At 43.2% G+C, this 24745-nt stretch overlaps 1 protein-coding gene across 2 annotated transcripts in view; it reads right to left on the minus strand.

Moving 5' to 3' along the window:
- Nucleotides 1–24745, minus strand: part of LOC138288428 (glycine N-acyltransferase-like protein 3) — a 165276-nt gene that overhangs the window by 39537 nt on the left and 100994 nt on the right. For both annotated transcript variants that reach the window (XM_069229979.1, XM_069229978.1), the window contains 2 exons: nt 12318–12438; nt 2623–2749 (listed from right to left, as the gene is read on the minus strand). In XM_069229979.1, the coding sequence (XP_069086080.1) occupies nt 2623–2749; nt 12318–12438 (248 nt within the window). The remainder of the gene's footprint in view (nt 1–2622; nt 2750–12317; nt 12439–24745) is intronic.

A 24745-nucleotide genomic window follows, 5' to 3' on the forward strand; every position in this document is an offset into this window, starting at 1 on the left:
ACCCGGACTCCCTCTCAAAAAAAAAAAAAATTGGGCTAGGTTTTGGGGGAGGGATGGGGTCCTATGGTTTTTTTGAGTGAATTTCTGTTTTTTTAATTTCTATGGTTTTCTTACTATATGTATATGTGTGTATATATATATATATATATATACATAATATATATATACATATGTACAGATGTATAAATATATATATATATATATATATATATATATATATATATATATATATATATAGATAGATATATGTATCATTAAATATATATGTACTTTTTCAGCAGGTCCTCACCTCAAGTAAGAATAGCTCATGCACTAAGGTAACTATAATTTGCTCTGCACATAAATACTTCCTGGGTTTGGTGAAATTCATGACCAAATTTGTTAGGAACCTTTCGGAAGTGTGATAGCACCTATGAGGGCCCTATTAAAAAAATAACTCTTTCAGTTGGGATAATGCATGTCAGGCGTCCTTTGAAGTGCTAAAGATAGCAGCTGCAGACGCTCCCAATTTAGGAAACGTTGACAGTAAGAGGAAGGCAATACTCACAACGGTTGCAAGGTGTAAGGGTTTAGGTGTTACCCTATCACAAGTTGTAAATGGGAAAGAAAACATAATAGCATTTTCATCCAGAGCTCTAAGAGAAGCCGAACACAACTATTCTACCATAGAATGCCAAGCGTTAGCCTGTTACTGGGTGATGACCAATTTCAAGTTCCTTCATCGGGGAATGCCTTTTACCTTGAGGACAGATCACAACCATTCCACATATCTCTTTTCAACTAGAGGCAGAGACAACACTACTCCACAAATAGCTAAATGGTTGTTGGGCCTAAAAGGATTAACCTTTTGTATTGAATAGCTACCTGTCAAAAATAACTTAGCTGCTGACTGCTTGTCCAGGTTGCCTAGGACAGAGGTATGTGAAGAGGATCAAGATTCCTCAAACCCGGTTTTATGTGTGGAGATACCAGTTCAGATAAAAGAGGAATTTGAGAGAAAAGTTAAGGAAGAACGTTACCTTAAAGTTATTGATAAAGAAAATAATCCAGGGATGGCCACCTAAAACAAAAGATCTACAGGAGTAACTTAGAAGCTACTAGGATGTACATATGGAACTTGCTATCTGCAATGATATGGTAATGAGAGGTGAGAGAATTGTACCACCCAAGGAGTTATGGGACAAGCTAGTTGATATAGCTCACAAAGGTCATTTAGGAAGAAACATCACAAAGTCTAAGCTCAGAACCACTTATTGGTTCCCCACAATGGTGGAAACAAGAATGAAAGAATGTGTAAGGTGTGCAATGAATAATACATCTGAGCACACCCACAAAACCCCTGTTTCAACAGTAAAAAATCCCCTTAAACCCTGGGATATGCTAGGGCTAGACATAATTGGTCTTTAAATCAGGGTAGAACACATTTTGGTCTTAGTTGATTATCATTCTCACTGGATAGTCACAAAGGTAGTGAACTGCATGACTAAGCAGAATCTAATTGCTTTTCTATCTGACATGTTGGTAATAGAAGGGATACCCAGAGTTTTGATAATCGATAACGGGGTGCAGTTCACTTCTGGAACTATGAAACAATTTATTGCGGAAATGTTTATCCACCACCACAGAACGGGCTCTGCACTTGCCAGGAGCTAATGGATTAGTGGAAAGAGTATACCAAATGATTAGGGAATGATTTGAACTTGCCACTAATTCTACAGAACTATTGGAGACATCCCATAAGAAGATGCTGTGGTCATACCATACTGCACCCAATGCTATCACAGGTTTTTCTCCATTCCTATCCTTGAAAAGGGAGATTTCCAGGCACTAAATTGAATCCCAATTATTTGAAAGGCAGGAAGTGAACCTAAATGGATACTCAGGGAAGAAGAAAGTGAGAAAGTCCGTCAGCATCACAAGAAATACAGGGACAGGTACAACCAGAAACATGGGGTTAAGGATGGTCATTGGAAGGTGGGGCAATGGGTTTTGGTTAAATTACCTAATTCACGCCAGAAAGAGGGCTGCACATTTTCCAGTCCGTTGAGAATAATAAAAGCTCAAAGGGATGTGGTTACATTAGATGACGGCAGAATATGGAGCACGTACAGGCTCTCAAAATGTTGCCTATTCTCGCACCTTAATTCACCGGTCTCATGATGTAAATCCTCTGTTACTCCTGATCAACAGGGGTTCGCTAAACCTGAGAGAAGCAAGACATTGCCATCTTGGCATAACAACTACATTTTTCATTAATTGTGGAAAGGAGATGTATTGACATATGCTAACTGTAATTTAGTATATCCTCTGTAGTTCAGTAACCTATATACATTTATAGCAGTAGTTTTATGATCACCTGCGTAACTATATACTATGTGGCTCCTTTAGAATATATCTAAGTATATGTTTAATTAACTGGTACATTCCTCTTCCCTTTCCCCCTTTGTCCCTCTTTCCATTTTGGAATGTTCTGAAGGTTGTGTTAAAATGTTGGGGACCTGTGTTGAGTACTTGAGGAGTCGTATCTACTGAATAAAGTGATCTAATTTGCATCCCTCCTGAGTGATTACTTCATGCAATATTAACTAAAATGGTCTTTTCCTAAATAATACAACATCTCACCTTGGATTTGGTATGGAAATGTGTGTTTCTTTGTCCTGGCAGAAGGTGATCAGTGTTGTCATTTCAGTACTTGTGTGCCTAACGTTTGCAGCATCCAACAGTATCTCTCCCAAGAAGCACTGGAGACCTGAAGATGGGAAGAAAATTGAATTAAGTTGTTGTTGTCATGAGAGCTCATGTGGAAATATTTTAGAAAATGGCTTTTTGTAATGGATGGATTATAATGTCATTACACTGAGGATGAGATGGGTGGAGATGTACAACCAGAAAGCGTTTAACAAAAGTAGAGAAAATGTTAGATTAAAATAATGGAAATTAAAAGTAATTAAGTTATGAAAAAGTTGTGTGAAAGTAGAATGAAGGGCAAGAAAAGGAAAAACAGAGAGGAGAGGTTGAATAGATTGCAAAGGGATACTCATAGTTTAGCAGGTTTGTGAAGAAGAACAATAGAAGAGTCATAAAAATCAATAGAGTTCCTTTATTCTGTGCTCAATGATATCACAGGAAGTAATTTCACAAATATAGATGTTACTGGCGAGGTCATTGCAAAAAGTGATATTACACGTTACAGAGAAACCCCATATACCAACGAGTTTCTGTGTATACAGACTAACATAAGGGGTACCTAGAAGAATTATTTTGATTTGCTCATATTGCTATTCATATTGCTTTATATAAAAAAAAGTAAGTGCTTCAGTTCTTAACTCATCACATGTAGTGGACCATAATCATAATGATGAACTGAAATCCTCTAAAAAAACTAGCAGTGAACTGCACTATAGACAAATGGTCAAATAATGTTTACACTGGAAAAACTATAGAAACAAATTACAGTAATTCTTCTTGGCTTTCAGAGTAAGTAACCTATTTATGAGAGGCATGCACAGCCATTGCCTCACCTTTATTGATGCAAAGGCAGCGGAAACCTTTCAATCAGATCTATCTGTGCGTGGCTTTGAATGGCTTCATAGATATGGAGTAAGGTAAGGCATCGCAAATCACTGTGCAAGGGAGGCATTTTGATGCATTGTCAAATTTACAAAGCCATGTAAACCTGGGGATGCACCAAAACTTTATGCCTCACCAGGGGAAGCGCCAAGAGGAGAAGTATCTTTCTTTCTCCTCGTTTTTATGTGTGCTAAATTCTGAGGTTCACATAAAAATAGGAAAATGCCTCCCGGGATTGGTTATGTGCAGGAAGATGCCCCTTCCTGCACAAAACAAATCCTGCCAACAATGCAGCCTCCCAGCCCATTGTGCGGCATTGTGCACCAGTACAAGGGGAAAGGATAGGAATGCACCATATTCTATAGATACAATAAATTCCTGCCCTTTCACTTTGACGCAGGGGAGCGCAGCAAGGTGACCCAAATTCCAGTAAATTTGCCCCTAAATCGGCACCACAAACGGCCAACGACTGGCAGCACAACATCCTCAGATACAAAAAAATGGAGGTAGGGATTTGAAGTAGAACCCCATAGGTAATAATGCTAAATTAAATCCAGATATTTTGAAATGTTAAAAAGGTAAATCTTATTTAATGTTAAAATAAAATGTTTATTTTATTTGCGATATTTTAGTACCTTTTTAATTTAAAAATGCATGGAATTTTTTTTAATTAAAATATAATCATGTTACATTATTACTCATCATTTTTAAAAATTATTACAGCAGTTCAACTGTCAGTCTGACCCAGACAGGGAACACACAAGCGGGCCGAGACACAGAATGGTTTAAGCAAGAAAATGCCCACTTTCTAAAAGTGGCATTTTTAAACTGACAATTTAAAAGCCAAGTTTACAAAAATATGTATTTTTAAATTGTGGGTTCAGAGCCCCCAATCCCCCCATCTCTATCTGATCTCAAAAGGAAACTGAAAGATATTTAAAAGCAGCCCCGATGTTAACCCACGAGAGAGAGGGGCCTTGCAACACTGAAAAATAAACTTGGCAGTATTTCACTGTTAGGACATGTAAAACACATCAGTACATGTCCAACCTTTAATCTACACTGCACCCTGCCCATGGGGCTAACTAGGGCCTATCTTACGGGTGACTTACATGTATAAAAAGGGAAGGTATGGGCCTAGCAATTGGGTACACTTGCAAGGTCGAATTGGCAAGTGAAAACTGCACACACAGACATTGCAGAGGCAGGTCTGAGCCATGTTTACAGGGCTACTCACGTGGGTGGCACAATCAGTGCTGCAGGCCCATCAGTAGCATTTGATTTACAGGCCCTAGGCAACTCTAGTGCCCCCCCAGTCATTGTGAACCTGTTCAGATCCGAAGTGACCCTTCCGGAAATCGATGCATCACTTTCATGCGAAAGAGAAAAACAACGCATCTCCCAACTGACCGGAGACGAAATGATGCAGGGCCTCACTTGTGAGTAAGGAATCGACGCATCGCTGACTTTTCCGATGCATGCTCACCCGTGGGGCTTTATTTTTTACGCAAGCTAGGTACTTTGTGTAAAACCAACGTTTCCATTGTTTTTTATGAAGTAAGTCATTTATTCTTTTGAAAATGTATATCTTGACTTGTGTATGGTGAATTTTTTGTCGTTTTGGTCTTGTTTGAGTTAGATAAATATTACATATTTTTCTAAACTGGTGTGGTGTCAATCTTGCAGTGTTTTCACTGTATTACTGTGTGTGTTGGCACAAATACTTTACACATTGCTTCTGAGTTAAGCCTAACTGCTCGTACCAAGCTACCAACGGGGTGAGCGGGGGCTAACCAGGTGTGTTTCTTTTTTGCCCTGAATATAGTAAGGCTCCTTGCTTAGACAGGGGGTAACCTGCCTGCCAAACCAAAGACCTTGTTTCTAACAGAGGAGAAATATGTTTATTTCTCCTTGTTTTCTCAGTGGATTGTTTTTGTGCAGGAAGGTGGCCCATAATGGCCCCAGTGCAGGAACAAAGTCTGTAATGTGCCATATTCATTTCAATATGGTGCATTCCTACCCTTTCCCTGTCACGCACTGTAGCAAGGTGACTCGTTGCTGCATGACTTAGCCATCAATATGGACCCATATGCAGTGAAATACATATTGGATTTACATCAATATTATTATCAACTCCAGTTGTTAGTATATGTTTATCATATGCTTCCATTACAAACACTGATTAATAATTTCATGATCTATTGTAATTCTATGCTATATGCCACATGCTGAAAAGAACCTTGGCCACTTACTCAATTACTGATTTAATGTACATAAATACCATTCCTGATGTATTTGGAATTGTGTATTATCTGTCATAAACATTGTGAAAGGTTGCCAAATGTCCAGATATTAAAGGAGCACGTTTGACTGTATTTTGAATTCAAGCAAGGCGGCTGACGCAAATAACATATAAGTTAACTATTTTAAAATGACAGCCTTGTTAGATGGTTTATTGATTCCGGAGTGTTTGTCATTTGTTAATGTTTATGCATTTGATGCTATTATTTAAATGCAGTGCTTAATTTGTGGTGGTGTTTTATGGTGCTCAGGACTACACTTTATTCTCAACATTAGTACCTATTTCTGATATTCCACCACATGTGGGCACTGTCAGTCCATTTATGAGTAGATCTCATCCACATATGTTTAAAAATTCAGTTTACATGTACATTAAAATAACATTATCTCACCAGGTCACTGTTGCAGCTTTAGTGACATGGGATAATCCAAATGGTCACTTTTGTTGGAGAGTTTTGGTTATAAGGTAACAATGACAATGACATTTGTCAGGGATGGCTGGTTGCACAAGCTGCGTTGGCATGCTGTAATATACCATGTGCCCTGGAATGTATTTCTACACAAATAAAGCACTGTTTAAATGGCACTATCTCAAGCCTCACTTTTTACCAGGGGTGTAGCAAAGACCCCTGCAACCCTAAGGTGCTTGAGGGTCCCCCTCAGCACAGTACCCTGGCCTGAGAGCTCCTGAGTGAGTCTGGAGGGGGGGCACTCTATGTGCTTTGCAGGGGGCCCCCCTCAAGTTTCATTATGCGACTGCCTTTGACCTGTGAACAAGACTTTCGCTGCAATGTGTCCGGGTCATCGCTAAATCAGGATCATGGTTGGAGAATAAAAGAGATGTCAGTACATGCAGATGAGTAGACTGTTAATTGCAGGATATGCTTGATCAGTAGGTAGACATTACTGTTGTAGAACATTGGAGGGATCACAGGGTCATACAATAAAGATCCAATAGGCATGAAAGTGTATGAAAGGAAGAAGGAAGAGAAAAGATCTTTTCATTGAGGTGGTCTGCTGAATCCTGGGAGCTGATGGGGGGCAACACCAAACTGTACAGATATCTTCAATAAATGATAGATGATGACAACAATGACAATGCTTTGTTAGTGCAGATCTTGCAATCAACGCTCAACTTTCAATATTGTGTTCTGTGTAATGTTTCTTGCTCTCAGATGTTATGCATTCTGAAAAAGCTTGAGGGTCATCACAAAAGCACATGCCAGTTCTGTTGATTTGTGCAATAGAGTCAGTTGTTGTGTCTAAGTGTAATATTTTTAAAGAATTATGGCCTGAATTAGAGGTTAGCGAAGGGGCAATCGTGACGGATATTCTGTCTGCAATATTACAATTCTATTATAGCCTATTGAACTTGTAATACAGTGGATGGGATTGGAATATCTGTCACATTTGTGATGGAGTAATAATTCTGCCTAACTCTAAATCAGGACCTAAATCTCCTGATTAGCCTAATGACATCTTCAAGGGTGTATTACATGCTTTTAGAAGAGCAATGCTGAAACTCACTTGGTCACCTAACTCAAGACAGAGACAACAAGCATGTGCAGGTGCTCCTTAGGAGAAGGGATGAGAGGGAATCAACAGTCGGCGAAGCCTCACCCTTGATGAAGATGTAACGACAGGGTGACATCCCAGTTCCTCCCAGAGTTAAGAGTAATTACTGTATCCTTAGAAATTATTAGTGACGTCAGAAACTAATTCCCACACAGCACACCGTGTCCACAGACTGGTGTTTAATTAGCATGCAATAATATCACATATAATATTTGGTGTTACATATTGGTTTAGCCTATGTGTACAGCCATAGACCCATATAGGTCCTCATGAAATCCGCAGACCAAACATTAATTTTCTTAAGCAGTTGGAACATGTTGACCCAGTCATATTGTAGGATAATAATAACCCTTACCTATTGCCTATAATTCTTATTAACATAAGCTTTTATTTCACCCAAGAAAACAAGGAGTTAAATCCAGGTGGTTGATATATACTAGATTGTTTTAGTTTCTCTCTGGCAACAGAAGCAACACTTTTCCCTGGGATATCATTTACAGTACAAAAAACACTCGCTCCCACCATCCAGTGGTTGTAGCTCATCTTGACTCATATCATTCAAGGTGTGGGAAAGCCCAATCTTGTGGGTGAGAGCCCTGCTTTTCCCAGTGCCAATGCTGTCCTAGAATTGGTGACAACAGTTAGACCAACCCTACTCTTCTGCTGTTGTGTGTTTGGTAGAGACACGTAGGCCCACCAAGAGGAGACAATCTGTTTTTGTTTTTGCAGCATCTGATAGTGACCTAGGAGCTACCTGAGAGGCTGGTGGTAGCAAGGCATCTCCAACAATTAGCAGATGCATACTGAGCTAACCTCTCAGTTCCCCTGCCTCACTTACAGGTCGGGAGGGCCTTGTGTTGTATCCTGCAGTGGAGCCATCGTTGGAAACACCCTTGGCAATGGAGAGCTGATGAAAACTTGGTGACAAATGGCCTGCCCTACTCACAGATTTGTTTACAGCATCAGCATTTTTTCCTCATCTGACAGCCTTGCAATTCATGGCTGTAGCACCAGAGATGTTTTAAGGCATGGGCAAAGTGGCCACTTGCCCAGGGCCCCAGCCTTTCAGGGGGCCCTGAAAGAACCAGCCTTGTTCTGCACTGAGTCTTGCCCTAATGACCTTAAATACTTCTTAAACAGGTGGTTTTAAATACAATTTTCCTTGAATTTATTTTCAGTATACATGATGAGTGAGTGTCTATTGCAGAGATTTTCCAGAGAAATATTTTGTTTATTTTTTGTCCATAAAAAAAGTGTTTCTTTGAGATCACAGTGGGAACTCACATAAGAAACATGGGAGGGTATCACAGAGAATATTTGCATTAAGATTAGTGAACTGCCGTCGGTTTTACAAGATTGAAAACACAATCAACTATATCTGAATATTTGATGTAAACACATTTAGAGATTGGATGATTGCGCCTGTGCGTTTGTCAGTAATCTGTTTAAAGAGGGCACGAAGAGCTACAATTTAACCATAAATTCAAACCTTTTCTGAACAGGGGCCCCCAAAATATGTTTGGCCTGGGGCCCCCAAAATCCTTATGATGACCCTGGTAGCATATATGAAAATAAAACAATATACTCCCCCATGTAGGAAGAAAAGTCCATGAGCTTCAAGGATAGCCTTTATTTCTAAAAACAAATACCTGCTCCATGTCATAATGGTGTGCTAGATAGGCAAATATTAGGCCTCATTTATGAGGCCCTAGCAGCACACTGGGCGACCCGGTTGTCATTTTCTGTTTACGCTCCAGTGGCGCAGTGTGCCAGTCCATATTTACAAGGACCTTGTGTGGCATTTCGTGTGCCAGTCCATATTTACAAGGACCTTGTGTGGCTTTTCATGTGCCAGTCCACATTTACAAGGACCTTGTGTGGCTTTTCATGGCCTTGTAAATGTGGTATAACACTGCGTGAAAGGGGCGACACCCATGGAACCTGAAGGAGTCTGACACATTCCCAGATTTACAAGTCTAGGAATGTGTCAGATTCCTATGCCATATCAGGGGTGGCATAAGAATGACAAACAGAGGAGAGATATACACAGAGGGGCATATTTATACTCTGTTTGCGCCGGATTTGCGTCGTTTTTTTTTACGCAAATCCGACGCAAAACTAACTCCATATTTATACTTTGGCGTTAGACCCGTCTAGCACCAAAGATCTTGGAGTTTGCATCATTTTTTAGCGTGGACACCTTCCTTGCGTTAATGATATGCAAGGTAGGCGTTCCCGTCTAAAAAATGACTCCGAGGCATGTGCGCCGTATTTACACTCCCGGGCAAAAATGACGCCCGGGAGTGGGCGGGTCAAAAAAAATGACGTCCAGCCGCTTTAGCGTAATTTTTTAACGCCTGGTCAGGGCAGGCGTTAAGGGACCTGTGGGCTCGGAAGGATCCCAGAGGTGCCCTCCCATGCCCCCAGGGACACCCCCTGCCACCCTTGCCCACCCCAGGAGGACGCCCAAGGATGGAGGGACCCATCCCAGGGAACTTAAGGTAAGTTCAGGTAAGTATTTTTATTTTATTTTGTGGCATAGGGGGGGCCTGATTTGTGCCCCCCTACATGCCACTATGCCCAATGACCATGCCCAGGGGACATAAGTCCCCTGGGCATGGCCATTGGGCAAGGGGGCATGACTCCTGTCTTTGCTAAGACAGGAGTCATTTCAATGGGGGTTGGGAGTCCAAAAAAATGGCGCTAATCGGGTTGAGGAAAATTTTGCCTCAGCCTGACTTGCCCCATTTTTTGGCGCCCAAGCTCCATTTTCCCCTATGCCGGCGCTGCCTGGTGTAAGTCATTTTTTTTTACGCACACCAGGCAGCTCCGCCGGCTAACGTCATTCGTCATGGCGTTAGCCGGCGTTAAATTTTTTATTTTTTGACACACAACTGCGTTGGCGCAGTTGTGCGCCAAAAAGTATAAATACGGCCCAGAGTTTTTCCTCTTTCTCTTGCTGCATTATGAGGCACACAAAGCAAGAGGAAAACAACTCTTGTGATTGTTTTTGTGCAGGAAGGTGTCCCTTCCTGCACAAAAACAATCATCCCCTCAACGCAGGCATCCTTGCACCCTGCTCAAACTGCAACATACAACATCACAAACACCTATCGTGGGTTACATTTCCTTGTGTGGCTTTCTAAATCTGCATTAAGGAATTGCGCTTTGTTGCATCACCTTGTGGGATGTAAGGTCACTCGGGCTCCTTAATAAGCTTGGCCCTTTATGGCACCAGGGGTGGCTCCTTCTTTAGGGTGGAAGAGTGTCACCTCACTAATTAAAATGCCCCCAGATGAAAAATAAAATGCTAATGATATTTATTACACATTTATTTCACTAACTAAGCAAACCTGCATCCTGAGATGAGTGTCAGGACAGGGTGGGGTATCTGCTGATTGGCAGGAGTGGTGGGCTGGGCACTTTAAGTTTAAATTGTACATGTCTCTATGGCCGGCTGAATTTGCGCAGCAAGCAAGACATGCTCAGTTTAAACCTCTCAACTCATCTGTCTTAGAAAGCTGGTTTGAGAGAAAGCTCAGGCCTCCAGTGCTCTTGGGAGCACTGAGAGAGCCTGCTCTATCCAGTCCTGGTGCTTTTCTCATGCTGGTAAAAGCATGAAAGCAGCACAAGGATTGGTTAGGGAAGTTGACTGGATCCCTTCCTGGAGGAGAGAACACTGGGACGGAGCGAGGACATGCAGCAATGTAAGTGAGTATTTTATTTCCTTTTTTAAATGTATTTTACATGGATATGTATGCCCTTAATCGCTGACATGCATTACATTACAATTTAAAAGTTAAACATTTTGGGGCAGATTTGAAAGGCCCTATCACCTCTAGAGCATATTTACACTTTTTGTGGCTTTAATATGGCCCCTTCTCACGCAGCACCTTGCATGGAAGGCGTGCAATGGGTGTTGCTGTGGGCGTGCCACAGCAACACCATTCCATTTTGACGCTCCCCCAGGTTTATGAGCTTTTGTAAACCTGAGGCACCGCCTAAATTGAATGCCACCCCAAGGGTGGCATTGGCATGGCATAACAAGAAGAAATGCTTTCATTCCTCCTGGTGTTTTGCTCTTTCTATGTGTACTGCATTTTGCAGCACACATAGAAAGAGCAAATCGCCATTGAAGATTGTTTTTGTGCAGGAAGAACCATCTCTCCCGCATTGCAGCCATCCTTGCTCCATGGCGCAAGGTTGGCTGCATTGGCGCTTGGCGGCAAATTTAGCTCAAGCGCAGGAGGCAAAACAGGGGTGCACCGTATTCTATTAAATAATCCCTCTGTTTTGAAAATGATGGAGCATGGCGCTACCAAATGGTGCAGCGTTGGGCTCCATCATTTTCGTTTAAATCTGGGCCTTTAACTTTGAAATGATAAAACGATAATGTAATGCATGGCGGCATGAATTTAGTTAATATATTTTTGCTTTTTCTTGCACCCACCACCCATTTGTCCACCCTACCACATGCCACTGACTGTTTTTCACCATGACAGTGGGTCTGCACTTTTAACACTGAAAGTGGGTGTGCACTGTTGACACTGAAAGAAGGCATACACTTTTTACAAATGCACATGCCTAACTTGTTGCTTGTTCCACTCTCGTATAGGAACTTTTATCGATTAACTGCAAGCATAGTCATCATCAAAGCAACTCCTTGACACGCATGCGGTTTCTTTCAATGATTTGTAACATCCTTAAAGAATCTACAGTAACAGGATCATTTGACTGATGATTATACTGAATGCTATAGAAACTCCCACGGAATTCACAACTCCAGCAGTAGACATCCTAAACTTTACACAATGAGATCAAAATACAGACATATCTAAAAGTGTCTCAGATAAAGGTGACACCCCTCTCACCTTGTACTTCGAATGCCTGAGTCCAGTCAATGGCCTCAATAAAAGATCCAGGGACACTGGTTGGATCCTTGAAAAAATACACATAGGAGTTCATGTAGGTGTCAGAGCTACTGGTTTCCCCCTATTCAAAACAAGAGAGTAAAAAACACTCATTTTAGAATTCATATGTTTCACCACACGTTTAGGGATGCGATAGGTAACACATGAAATCTAGAACTGTACAAAATTTAAATTACGCCAGCGTGACTTCCTTATTGTTTGTTAGGTGGAATTCCCAAAAGTACATCATAATGTCACATCTTGTCAAGTCAAAGGAACTTTATTTCGGCTACAAGAGCCATAAAAGCGCATAGCAGCAATAAATACAAATAAATACACAAAGTAATAAATGTAACAATACATCTAATGCTAAAATGTAATAAAGATAAAATACACTCACACAGTGTGATGGGACAGTCTTGTTGGAACCATTAAGCAGATAAAAATTTCCCTCTAGCAATCCAGCTAGCTCCGAGGAATTTGGCAATGGCGATCACTAGCGTTGGCCTAGTGTCTGATCTGAGGATTCGCAGGGCTATTTCAGAGCTGCGGACTCCCAGCATTCTGCATGCCGGGGCCAGCCATTTCCTGCGTGAGGCGGTGTACGCGGGGCAGGCCAAAAGGACATGAGGGAGGTTCTCAACGGGGGCTTTACAGGCTGGACAAGCAACTGATTCTTTGTGTGGTAGCGAGCCAATGCAGAGCTGAAAGTACAGTTTCCTTTCCCTTGGGACCGTGATTATGTCCCAAAAAGCCTCATACTTGCATGTCTCTTTTAAGTTAACAAAGTCACAAGATAATTTAGTGTGAAGTGCGGCCCCTAGATCTTCGTGATCTGCCATTTGCCAATATAATTTCTTTAGTTCGCTTTTCGAGGGAAAGACGGAGGTGGTTGGTGAATTCCAGAGTTCACTGAGCCCGAGTGTGTAAAGTGACCCCTTGATGTATCGTAGCCAGGGGATGCTGTGAAGATGATCAGCTTTCAAAATAACCTGCAGGGCTTCAGTAAAGGTTTAAAGCTCTGGGGTAGTCCAGAGATGCCGCCAGTACAGGAGAGGACGTAGGCGGGCTTTATGACCGATGTGTTTTATGCCAAGGTCCTTAAAAAGGGGGAACAGTTGAGTGATTGGCGGAAGGGACACAATGTTTCTTAGGAAGTTGTTTTCAGCGATGGTTATGTCTTGGATTTTAGCGTAACCCCATAGTTCAGCCCCGTAAAGTGCTGAGGTCACAGCCTGGGCTTCGTATATCTGTATTGCTGGGGGAATTGGTTTTGTGTGCGAGAGGTGAAAGTTTTTTAATAGTACCCCTGTTGTTTGCTTTAGTTTTAAGCTTGCTTTCCTATATGTGATTTCCAAGTCATGTTGTCAGTCAATGCTATACCCAGGTAGCTGAAAATGCCCACCTTCTCAAGTGTGGTGCCCTCTAGTGTAAACTTCCCTCTAAAAGATCTGTGGGGATTGAGGGTCATTAGTTTTGTTTTAGAGGCATTGATTTCAAGTCCCTGCGTTGAGCAGAATTTCTCGAAGCACGTGAGAAGTTTCCTTAGTCCACTAGCGGTCTTAGATATCAGGAGAGTATCATCTGCAAAGAGCATGACAGGGGTTTTTTGTGTGCCAAGTGATGGTACGTCAGCCTCCACCCTAAGCAGGGAGTGGACGATTTCATTGATATACAGAGAGAAGAGGGTCGGGGCAAGGACACACCCTTGCCGCACACCCTTTGATACATGGATTCTATCAGTCAGTTGCCCCTTATTGTCCCACCTGACTCGTGCATAGTTGTCCTCGTGGAGCCGTATCAATAGTGCTAGAATATGCTCCGGGATTCCCATTCGGGAAAGAGTGTCCCATAGTTTGTTGCGAGGTACTGGGTAAAAAGCAGAATTTAGATCCACATAGCTACGTAAAGGCTCCCTTTACCAATGAGTACTGTTTTCCAGTATAAAATTAGGAACCTGAGGGCTTGGCCAGTGGTAGATATTTTTTTCCGGAAACCGGCTTGGAGGGGACTAAGGATATCATGTTCAGTCATCCAGCCTTCAATCTTTCCCAAGAGGCAGTGGCAGAAGACTTTTTGCACACAGTCAATTAGACTAATTGGTCTGTAGTTGCAGGGGAGTGATCTATCGCCCTTTTTAAAGATCGGGACAACAATAGCCCCTTTCCATGACTCAGGGATAGGCGCACCAGATGCTATTGCGTTCGCTACGATGGTGAGGTATCTTGACCAGGATGCAATGTCGGTTGAGAACAGGTCTGCTGGAACACCATCTGAGCCGGGGGCCCTGCCGCGTTTTATGGTGCCTAGGGAATATGTTATGTCACTTTTAGAGAACAGCTGGGGCACTTCGGTGGTGGGTGCTAAAGAAGTGTTTAGGAAGGGGTCCATGTGAACAGGAGTGGGGTTATTATGGTCATGGGAGTACAGCCTGCTAAAGTGGTCTACCCAGTCTTTCGGGGCGATGTTGGTTGTAATGTTCAATTCACTGCTTTCTGGGCCTCGCGCTGCCAGGGACCAGAACAGACTGCAGTTCCTCTCGCGCACAGCGTCGCTAAGTGCTGTCCACCACTCATCATCTTGGTCACGCTTGGCTTTGCGTTTGGCTGACTTGTAGGACTTTCTAGCTAGGCGGATGGCAGTGGCATTCTTGGATTTAATAGCTTGGATTAAGTGATTATTTAAGGACCGGCACATAATATTGAACCAGTGGTGCCTACCTTCGGGTCTCTTGCCATCATGGGCTGTGGATACTGAGAAGTGGGCTGCGATATCCCTGAAGCATGAGGTGTGGATTAAACTTATTTCCTTATAGGGGATTGCGGGACTCACCTCTAAGTTCATTAATGTAGTCTTTAGGGTGTTATTAGCTGCGTTGATGAGTGCGGGCCGAGCCGCAACCTTGTCCCACTATAGGTGTCATTTGCCGTTAACCAGGCTAATAACCTCTGGTGCTGCTACTGAGGAGTTAATCGTGGGCGAGTGGTTGCCCAAAGCTAATGTGTGGACAGAGAGAGGATTATGATCACTATCAGTTCTTTCAATGATCGTCATGTCGATGACTAGGGGCCATAATCTTATGTTGAATAGACAGTAGTAGATTCTGCTGGTGTGGTTGATTTTGTTGAATGTGTGATGGCCTTTGGCGTCTGATTTGGTCCTGCCATTTAATGCCCTGAGCCCAAATTCCATGGTCAGTGAATTAACTTGGACAGCGACCTGCGTCCATCTCTTGATGGGTGGAATGGACAGGGCGGGGATAGACCAGGCTCGATCCTCCTCGTCTGTGGACCTGAGATCATCGCAGTCTAGAGGTTCGAATGTGACATTAAGGTCACCTGCCACAATGGTTTTATGATGGCAGGGACAGTTTTGCAAGAGGGCTGCCAGGACACAAAGGGTTTTGGAGACTTGACCCCACCTGACCCCTCGAGTGTATATATTGAAGATGTTCACAACAGTGTCAGGCCTGAATGATAGACGAAGACCTAACAGGTCGGGAGAATCGGTGGGTAGCTGTAATATACGACAGTTAAGTGATGTTCTGATCCAGATGGTCAAGCCCCCAGAAGGCCTGCCTCTAGTACTGGGCACGTCAGGAATGTGGAAGTTTGAATAGCCTGTTCGAAAAAGTGGATCAGTTGACCATGTCTCTTGGAAAAGACATATGTCATGTTCTTCAATAAAAGAGGTAAAAGATGGAAGAGGGAGAATAGATTTAAAACCTGCCACATTCCATTAGACAATTCGTGCCCCAGTGAGTGGAGGAGCTATACCAGGAGCTGCCTGGTATTTACATAATTAGCTGCCAGAGGTTGGTTTGGCAGGTGAGGTTGAGTGGGAAGAAGTGGATCAATACCAATGTTGGTCAGGCAGACCTGGGGTGAGTGGTGATTTTCGTCTAATGGGGCTGACCTGGCCCTGGTGAGGGAAGTGCTTGCAGGCTTGGCTATCGGTTCTTGATTTGGTGGGCAGTATTCCTGAAAGATGAGAGATGCAGTATTGTCATATTTGCACAGCAAGCCGTCAGAGGTCTGGAGGAATATGTCATGAGAGGGAGAATGAGTACTTGCACTGGCAGTGTTAGGGATTGCGGCATGCCTGGAGGTGATTGATATATGTTGGTTGCGTAGTTTTTCAGCATAGGTTTTAGATGAAGCTTTAAGTCAATCGTTCTCACCAAGGGTAGATAAATTTATTGCTGGACAGTAGCTCGGGCAATCCCCGTAGTGCGCAGGTAGCCCAGGGTATTTGAAATGGATGCGCGAGTGTGCTGGTGGGCTTGTTCTTGCATCTAGGGCCACCAAATTGTCCACCATGGTCCCGTCCTTGAGTGTCAGTTTTAAAATGTCAAAATGTATTCTCGGGTTAGGCCATCTTGCTACATTAATTATGTCCTCGTGTAGTACAGAGCGACAGCCTCTTACATAGGGAATCCAGTGAATTGCCTTGTTTTTAATAGAGTCCCTTCCTTTTGTGTCGATGTGTTTAACTTGTGAACGTTGACCATTAGAACTACATTTCCTGATTGAGACCAATCAGTGGCAGGCTGTACAGAGTATTTTGGGGCAGTATTGCTCATGAGTTTGGGGATTTTGTATGATCGTCTAGTGTATTTCCTGCGCCTGAGCTGTTACGCAAAGGAGGCTGGTGGAAGTTCTTGGTCTTAACACTGGCTGGGAGGAGGCCATCACAACGGGGTGGGCTTTGGGTAAAGTTCATGGTGGTCGTGTCATCTGAAAGAGTTAACTGTTTTACTATTGCAATTAAGGAGTTAACCATGAGCTTAAGTTCTAGTACTTCCTTTTTTGATTCTTGTATCCATTGAATGTGCCGTGGGTTTACGTGAGTTGAGTGTGTTCTTGCGGCTGCTAGCCCGTCCACCCTGGTGCCTGGGTCAATGTCATCATGTGATTCTAGGGCATTAATTAACAGGTTAAAGCGGTTGCTGCACTGGATGAAATCGTTAGAGCCCAGTGGTAGCTCGTTCACTAGAGATGGAGAAGTGTGGGTGATAACATTCCTGGCCTCTCCCTGCCCTGTAGTGGCTGTGTCCTGTTGCCCACGTTTCACAAAAATCTCAGCAATTTTCTTTGGGCCAGCCCTCCTTTTGGTTGGGGAGCGCTCCCCACCAGTATCGTTAAAGTTATTTCCCTGAGGAGTAGTTAAAATTCCCTCGCATTCACCCAAAAGAGTGTCAATTCTGTTCATAACGCAGTTACTAGCTGCATGCTTGTGCCTTTTCCGCCTAGCTTTTAGTACTGCCCCTGCCCCATCCTCTATTGCTTTCCTTTTACCCATCTGGGACTATTATTGGTGATAAAATGTTCTATAGAGTATCAATATAATGATGCAACCTACGGGATGGCACAGTATTGGCAATAGCGCATAGAGCTAAGATCAATGATGCCTACTTGAATGGTCAATGTTAGGGGGTGGCTCAGCCTAGCCTCTTCCGGGCTCCGACGGGCGTGGACGGGCCCGCCCTTGGCCTGAGCTTTGCCCGCGCGCGTCCCGCAGAGCGAGGTGCCCCCACGCGCTTTATAGCGCTCGTTGGTGTCAAGTGGGTGCAGGTGAAAATGGCCGCCTCCTGGGGCCTCAAAGCAGGTTGGGATAGGTAGTCCCTCTCAAGTCTTTAGCGCGTCCCGCGCAGCAAAGTGCCCCCACGCGCTTTATAGTGCTCGTTGGTGTCAAGAGGGTGCAGGTGCAGGTGAAAATGGCCGCCTCCTGGGGCCTCAAAGCAGCTTGGGATATGTAGTCCCTCTCAAGTCTTTAGCGCATCCCGCGCAGTGAGGTGCCCCCACGCGCTTTATAGCGCTCGTTGGTGTCAAGTGGGTGCAGGTGCAGGTGAAAATGGCCGCCTCCTGGGGCCTCAAAGCAGCTTGGGATATGGTGCCCCCATGCGCTTTATAGCGCTCGTTGGTGTCAAGTGGGTGCAGGTGAAAATGGCCGCCTCCTGGGGCCGCAAAGCAGCTTGGGATATGTAGTCCCTCTCAAGTCTTTAGCGCGTCTTGTAATTCTGCACCATTTGTTGTAAACATTTACCGCAATTGTGCTATATCCATGGGAACACGCATAGGAAACAGCATGGGAATAAGCACTGGGAAACTCACATGACCACCTAAATGAAAGCTTCTTTTGTTCTCATTGTTTTTAATTTTAAGAAATTCACACACACCTGATGTAGAAGAAATGTTACAAATAACCGCGATGTTACAGTGATCATCTATACGTAACAACCTATGAAAATGGTCAATTAAAATATTAATAGTTTTTGCTGTAAAGTGGTGCACTGAAAGTCATATTAAAGTACATTCACTAGATCACTAGACAAAAGTGTTGTGGTAAAGCCCTTAAACTTCATGTTTAATCAATTAAATAATTTCTATTTTATCTCCTATTATGTTAATAAATAGAGAGCAGCACTAAAACGATTAAATATTTAAAGAGAGAAATGTTTTAAATATTACATGTTTTAAATGCTACACGCAAAAATTTAAGTTTGTAGCTCTGTATTATACTTAAAAGAATGTATTAACTGGGTTATTTTCTTTGAATTCTACCCAGTCAATCAAGAAATGTTTATTTAGACTTTTATCCTTAAAACTATAACATTAAATAACAAATAAGATAACCCATTCATTAAGAATTATATTATAAAAGATCTAAAAATACATTTTATAAATACATTCATCATAAAATCTGCTATCCTATATACACATAAAAACATTCTTTACTGCAGTCATAAACCTCCTAATAGCACAAGCAATGTCCAGGGAACGGCCTTCAGTTGATAATTCACCTGCTTCTACACAATGTTTATTATTATACTGTGAAAAGATTGGAAATAAAATCATTTTGTGTAAAGTTACAACCTTTAAACAATCCAGTAAAATGTTCAAAATATCACATTTAATATTAACCCACATGTAATTCCCCCCTGAATACATCAACATTTGCATTTTCTCATTAATATAACAAGGGGTAATTGCAATCCTTATTAATTATCCGTATTAATTCACTTCTAAACTGGAGATTCAGAAGTATATCTTCATACGGAAACCAAGCTCCATTCTGCCATGAGGTACACATGAAATAAACAGATTTTTCCCCTCAAGATACTGTTGATTAAAATTCCGGGACAATTCCTTGTTCGTTATACTAAGCTCACTTTTAGCAACCTCTATCTGTAAATTTTGTGGATACCACTTAGCTCCCTTATCCCTACTAACTTTCGCTAAACCTTTCCTAACCCCATTAACCCTCTTCAGTTAACTTTTCTGAACTTAATTTTTATACCAATGAGATACCTTGTTTCTCTCCCCAGTATTCAGCCTTTGCCAAAAACTAATCACCGCCACTCTAGCCAGTACATTCCATGACACCAAGCCCACCTCCATTCTTATGGCGTGGGCCATGGAAAACCTAGGTTGGGACAATAAACATGTTAAACATTTTCACTCCTCCACATCTCATACCTTTTTTCCATTTATTTATATATAACAATTCGACTCCTTACTGAACCCGGGGGGGTATCATAGCCGCATAAGGTTTCAGAACAGGTCTATATGACATCTCACCTTAATCCTTGTTAAATCTTTTCAGGCCACCAACTGATGTGAGAGCCTTTATTCTCAATATCTCCAAATGAGTATTTAATTTCAGGGACTTCTCAAACCAAGTTCCTAAATATTTATATTCCTTCACTATTTCCAACTTTGAGGCCCCTAAAGACCAGTTAAACTTTACAGTTTTTTCACCAAACCTGAACACTTTTGTTTTTTCATATTTACCACCAGTTTTTATGACTACAATACTCCCTAAACTCATCCAACTTCCTTTGCAGACCTATCTCAGTTGGAGCTAATATTACTATGTCGTCTGCGTACAGAAAGCATGCAGCATGCTTCCCATCCATTTTAGGGGTGGCCGCGCAATCCACCTCCTAGACTGAAGGTAGATCTGCTATGAAAATGGAAAACAAGAGGGGTGCCAATATTCATCCCTGTTTCAACCCATTTTCAATGAATATTTTCTTTTTCAGGGTTCCTTCCAGGTCTATAAAAACCTGAACCCAATTTTGGCTGTGCCTGAATCATAGCTAAGTTATCCTTAAGCATGCTATATTTAGACTGGGTTACCCGTAAACAATTCTGATCTACTAGATCAAACGCTGACCGGAAATCGACAAAGCAGTTATACAGACTACCCCTCTTCTCTACTGACTTCCATGCAATAGGCCAGAGGAAAAACAGCGATCAATAGTGGAATGACCTTGCTTAAATCCACCTTGTTCTGGAGGCACAATATGATATTCTTAAACCCATCCCTTACGCCTTCCCAAGACAATTTTTGCAAACACCTTTTCCTCTACATCCAAAAGGTTTATCATCCTATAATTCTTAGAGGATTGCACATCAATCCATTTATGAATAGGCCTAATATTAGCTCCTCTACAATTTTCTGGAATCTGTCCTGTGTCTAAAATACCAGTAAACAATTCAGCCCACAAATCTGATCCAGTCTTTATTATCACAGTGGGAAGATTATCAGGGCTGGCAGCCCTAGTCAATATTAAGCTTGCTATGATGCATCTAATATTACTTACTGATAAGTGGGACCTAATCTGCTCTTCTATGCCAGGCAACAGGATTATTATCTTCCTTACCGGTTCTACCCTGTTCCCATATATTTCTTCCAAATGTTCTTCCCAGGCGTCATTTTCCACCACACAGTTCATGGTCACCTGCAGCTTGCCAGAGCCTTCCTGTATTAATTTCCAAAATGTCTTTATATTTCTTGTTTCTATCACTGCCAGCGGGTCTCTCAAAATTTCTCTTTATATATTATTTTCTGTTTCCTAGTGAGTGTCTTATGCATTTTCTTTTTCTTCTGGAGTTCATAATAGCTCTCCTTGTTATACCTTTTCCCAAGGTTTCTATCCCCTTTTCTTATCAGTGCCTTTAATTTACAGCGTTCCTCATTAAACCAAATCAGCCCCTTAGTTAATTTTCTCTGGTTCCTACTTTCACTAGCTATATTCCTTTTGAATTCTATTCTCAAACAATTAATTACATGGCTCATTCTATTTTCATACCACTGAATGGGCCAGATTTACAAGGCCCTATCACTGACACAGCATCACTTTTTTAAACGCTCCGGTGGTGCTAACCACTTCTCCATATTTACAAGGAAGTGTAACACCACTTTTTGTGGCTTTACGCCACCTAGTAAATGTGGGCCCCTCTGATGCAGTTTTCTATGTCAGAGGGGCATGCAATGAGTGATGAAGTGGGTATTCCACTGCAACACCCATTGCTTTTGATGCTGCCCCATATTTACGAGAAATCGTAAATCTGTGGCAGCGCCAAAAACTAACACCACCCCAGGGGTGGCGTTAGCATGGCAAAACAAGGAGGAATACTTTTATTCCTCCTTGTTTTTTGCTCTTTCCATGTGTGCTGCATTCTGCAGCACACATAGAAGAAGGAACATGCCATGGATGAGTGTTTATGGGCAAGAAGGCGTCCCTTCCTGCACAGAAGCAATCATAAAAAAATGACGCTTTGGTACTTCTATGTGTGCTGTATTCTGCAGCACAAATAAAAGAACCAAATCACCATTGTAGATTGTTTACGTGCAGGAAGGGACACATACATGCACATAAACAATCAATCCCCTCTACGTACACATCTGTGCACTATGGTGCTAGGATGCCTGTGTTGGCGCAGGCAGCTTAATTTAGCGGTGTAGCATGGGGAAATGCAGGGCTGCGCTGTATTCGTGGAAATAAAGCACAGCCCTGCTTTTCAACATTGGCACAGCGCTGCTGATTTTAGCACAGCACTAGTTTCTTGTAAATCTGGCCCTATATTGTTTATTGGGGCACTACTTAGCTCTTGATTCTTCTGGAATTTAGTCAGTTTTTCCAGACTCCCTTCATTCATTCTGGCAGTAAGACATCTTGGGTGATCCATTTGTACTAGGATCACTGTATCTTGCTGTCTTTTTTCACCTCCTTCTAATTTAAGTTTTAAGGGGAAGTGATTGATTCCTCCACTTTGTACGACGTGGAACTCTTTAACTTAATCGTAATTCCAGACCTGTATATAAACAGTCTATTAGGCAAGATTGCTGACCTATCTTAACCCCTTCTGTGCCCAGGACGTGATGGTTACGTCCTGAGGCACAGTGCTCGTGTGCCCAGGATGTAACCATTACGTCCTGGGCACAGAGCCCAGAGGGAGCAATAGCGCGCCCTCTGTGGGCTTCTCACCCCCCCAGCCCTTCCCCTTCCATCCGACCCCCCTCACTCCCCCTGTGACGTCAGCGCACGACCGCACGCTGATTGTCACAGAGGCCTCCTCCCATCGCGCTGGAAGCTCAGCTTCCAGTGCGATCAGAAGAGAAATGCTTTGCATTTCTCTCCCGATCACGTGGAGGGGGGCCGGAGAGGCTTCAAAGGGAAGGAAATGAATTTCCTTCCCTTTGAAGGCTCTCTGAGCATTTCAAAAGCCGGCTTTTGAAATGCCCACTAGACACCAGGGATTTCTTTTCCAAAAGGAAACTGGCATGAGGGGAGCGACCCCTTGGGCAAGGGTCGCTCCCAGGGGGGGGCATTTTTTTGAAGGCTTTTTCTGCCCCCCCCGGGGGCAGATCGGCCTATTATTAGGCCAATCTGTCCCCAGGGGGGGCAGAAATCTCTAGGCACCAGGGATATATATATTTTTTTTGTTTGTTTTTGTTTTGTTTTTGTTTTTAGAGGTGGGGAGCGACCCCTTAGGCAAGGGTCGCTCCCACAGGGGGCAAATTATATTTAGGCCATTTCTGCCCCCCTTGGGAGCAGATTGGCCTATTTTTATGAGGCCAATCTGCCCCCAAGGGGGACAGATACCACTAGACACCAGGGAGTTTTTTTTGTGTGTGAATATCACGCAAGGGGAGCGACCCCTTAGGCAAAGGTCGCTCCCCTGGGGGGCAAATTTATTTTAGGTCATTTCTGCCCCCCGGGGGGCAGATCAGCCTATTTTAATTAGGCTGATCTGCCCCCAGGAGGGGCAGAAACCACTAGGCAGCGGGGATTTTTGTTGTTGTTGTTGTTTTACAGATGGGGAGTGACCCCTTAGGCAAGGGTCGCTCCCCTGGAGGGGCAAATTGTATTTAGGCCATTTCTGCCCCCTTCGGGGGGCACATCGGCCGATTTTAGGTAAATCTGCCCCTAAGGGGGCAGAAACCACTAGGCACCGGGGATCTTTTTTTTTGCGCCAATGTCACGCAAGGGGAGCGACCCCGTAGGCAAGGGTCGCTCCCCGGGGGGGTTGGAGAGGGAAATTTATTTTAGGCCATTTCTTCCCCCCCCGGGGGCAGATCGGCCTATTGTTATTAGGCCGATCTGCCCCCAGGGGGGGCAGAAACCTCTAGGCGCCAGGGCAATATTTTTTGTGTGTTTTTTTTTTGTTTGTTTGTTTTTTTAGAGATGGGGAGCGACCCATTAGGCAACGGTCGCTCCCCTAGGGGTCAAATTGTATTTAGACCATTTCTGCCTCCCTTGGAGGCAGATCAGCCGATTTTTGTTAGGCAAATCTACCCCCATGGGGGCAGAAACCACTTAGGCACCAGGGATTGGTGTGTGTGTATGCGTGTGTTTTCTTTAGGGGGCAGCCCCTTGGGTAAGGGTCGCTCCCCATGGGGGCACATGACGTTTGTAATGGATTCTGGGTAACAGAACCTGGTCAGAGCCCCACAAGTCACCCCATCTTGGATTTCCCTTGGTGTCTAGTTTTCAAAAATGCGCTAGTTTGCTAGGTTTCCCCAGGTGCCGGCTGAGCTAGAGGCCAAAATCCACAGGTAGGCACTTTGTAAAAAACACCTCTGTTTTCTGTGAAAAAATGTGATGTGTCCATGTTGTGTTTTGGGCCATTTCCTTTCGTGGGCGCTAGGCCTACCCACACAAGTGAGGTACCATTTTTATCGGGAGACTTGGGGGAACGCTGGGTGGAAGGAAATTTGTGGCTCCTCTCAGATTCCAGATCTTTCTGTCACCAAAATGAGAGGAAAAAGTGTTTTTTTGGCCAAGTTTTGACGTTTGTAATGGATTCTGGGTAACAGAACCTGGTCAGAGCCCCACAAGTCACCCCATCTTGGATTCCCATAGGTGTCTAATTTTCAAAAATGCGCTAGTTTGCTAGTTTTCCCCAGGTGCCGGCTGAGCTAGAGGCCAAAATCCACAGGTAGGCACTTTGTAAAATACACCTCTGTTTTCTATGAAAAAATGTGATGTGTCCAAGTTGTGTTTTCGGCCATTTTCTTTCGTGGGCGCTAGGCCTACCCACACAAGTGAGGTACCATTTTTATCGGGAGACTTGGCGGAACGCTGGGTGGAAGGAAAT

Source organism: Pleurodeles waltl, chromosome 4_1, assembly GCF_031143425.1.
Source record: "Pleurodeles waltl isolate 20211129_DDA chromosome 4_1, aPleWal1.hap1.20221129, whole genome shotgun sequence".
Taxonomy (NCBI): Eukaryota; Metazoa; Chordata; class Amphibia; order Caudata; family Salamandridae; genus Pleurodeles; species Pleurodeles waltl.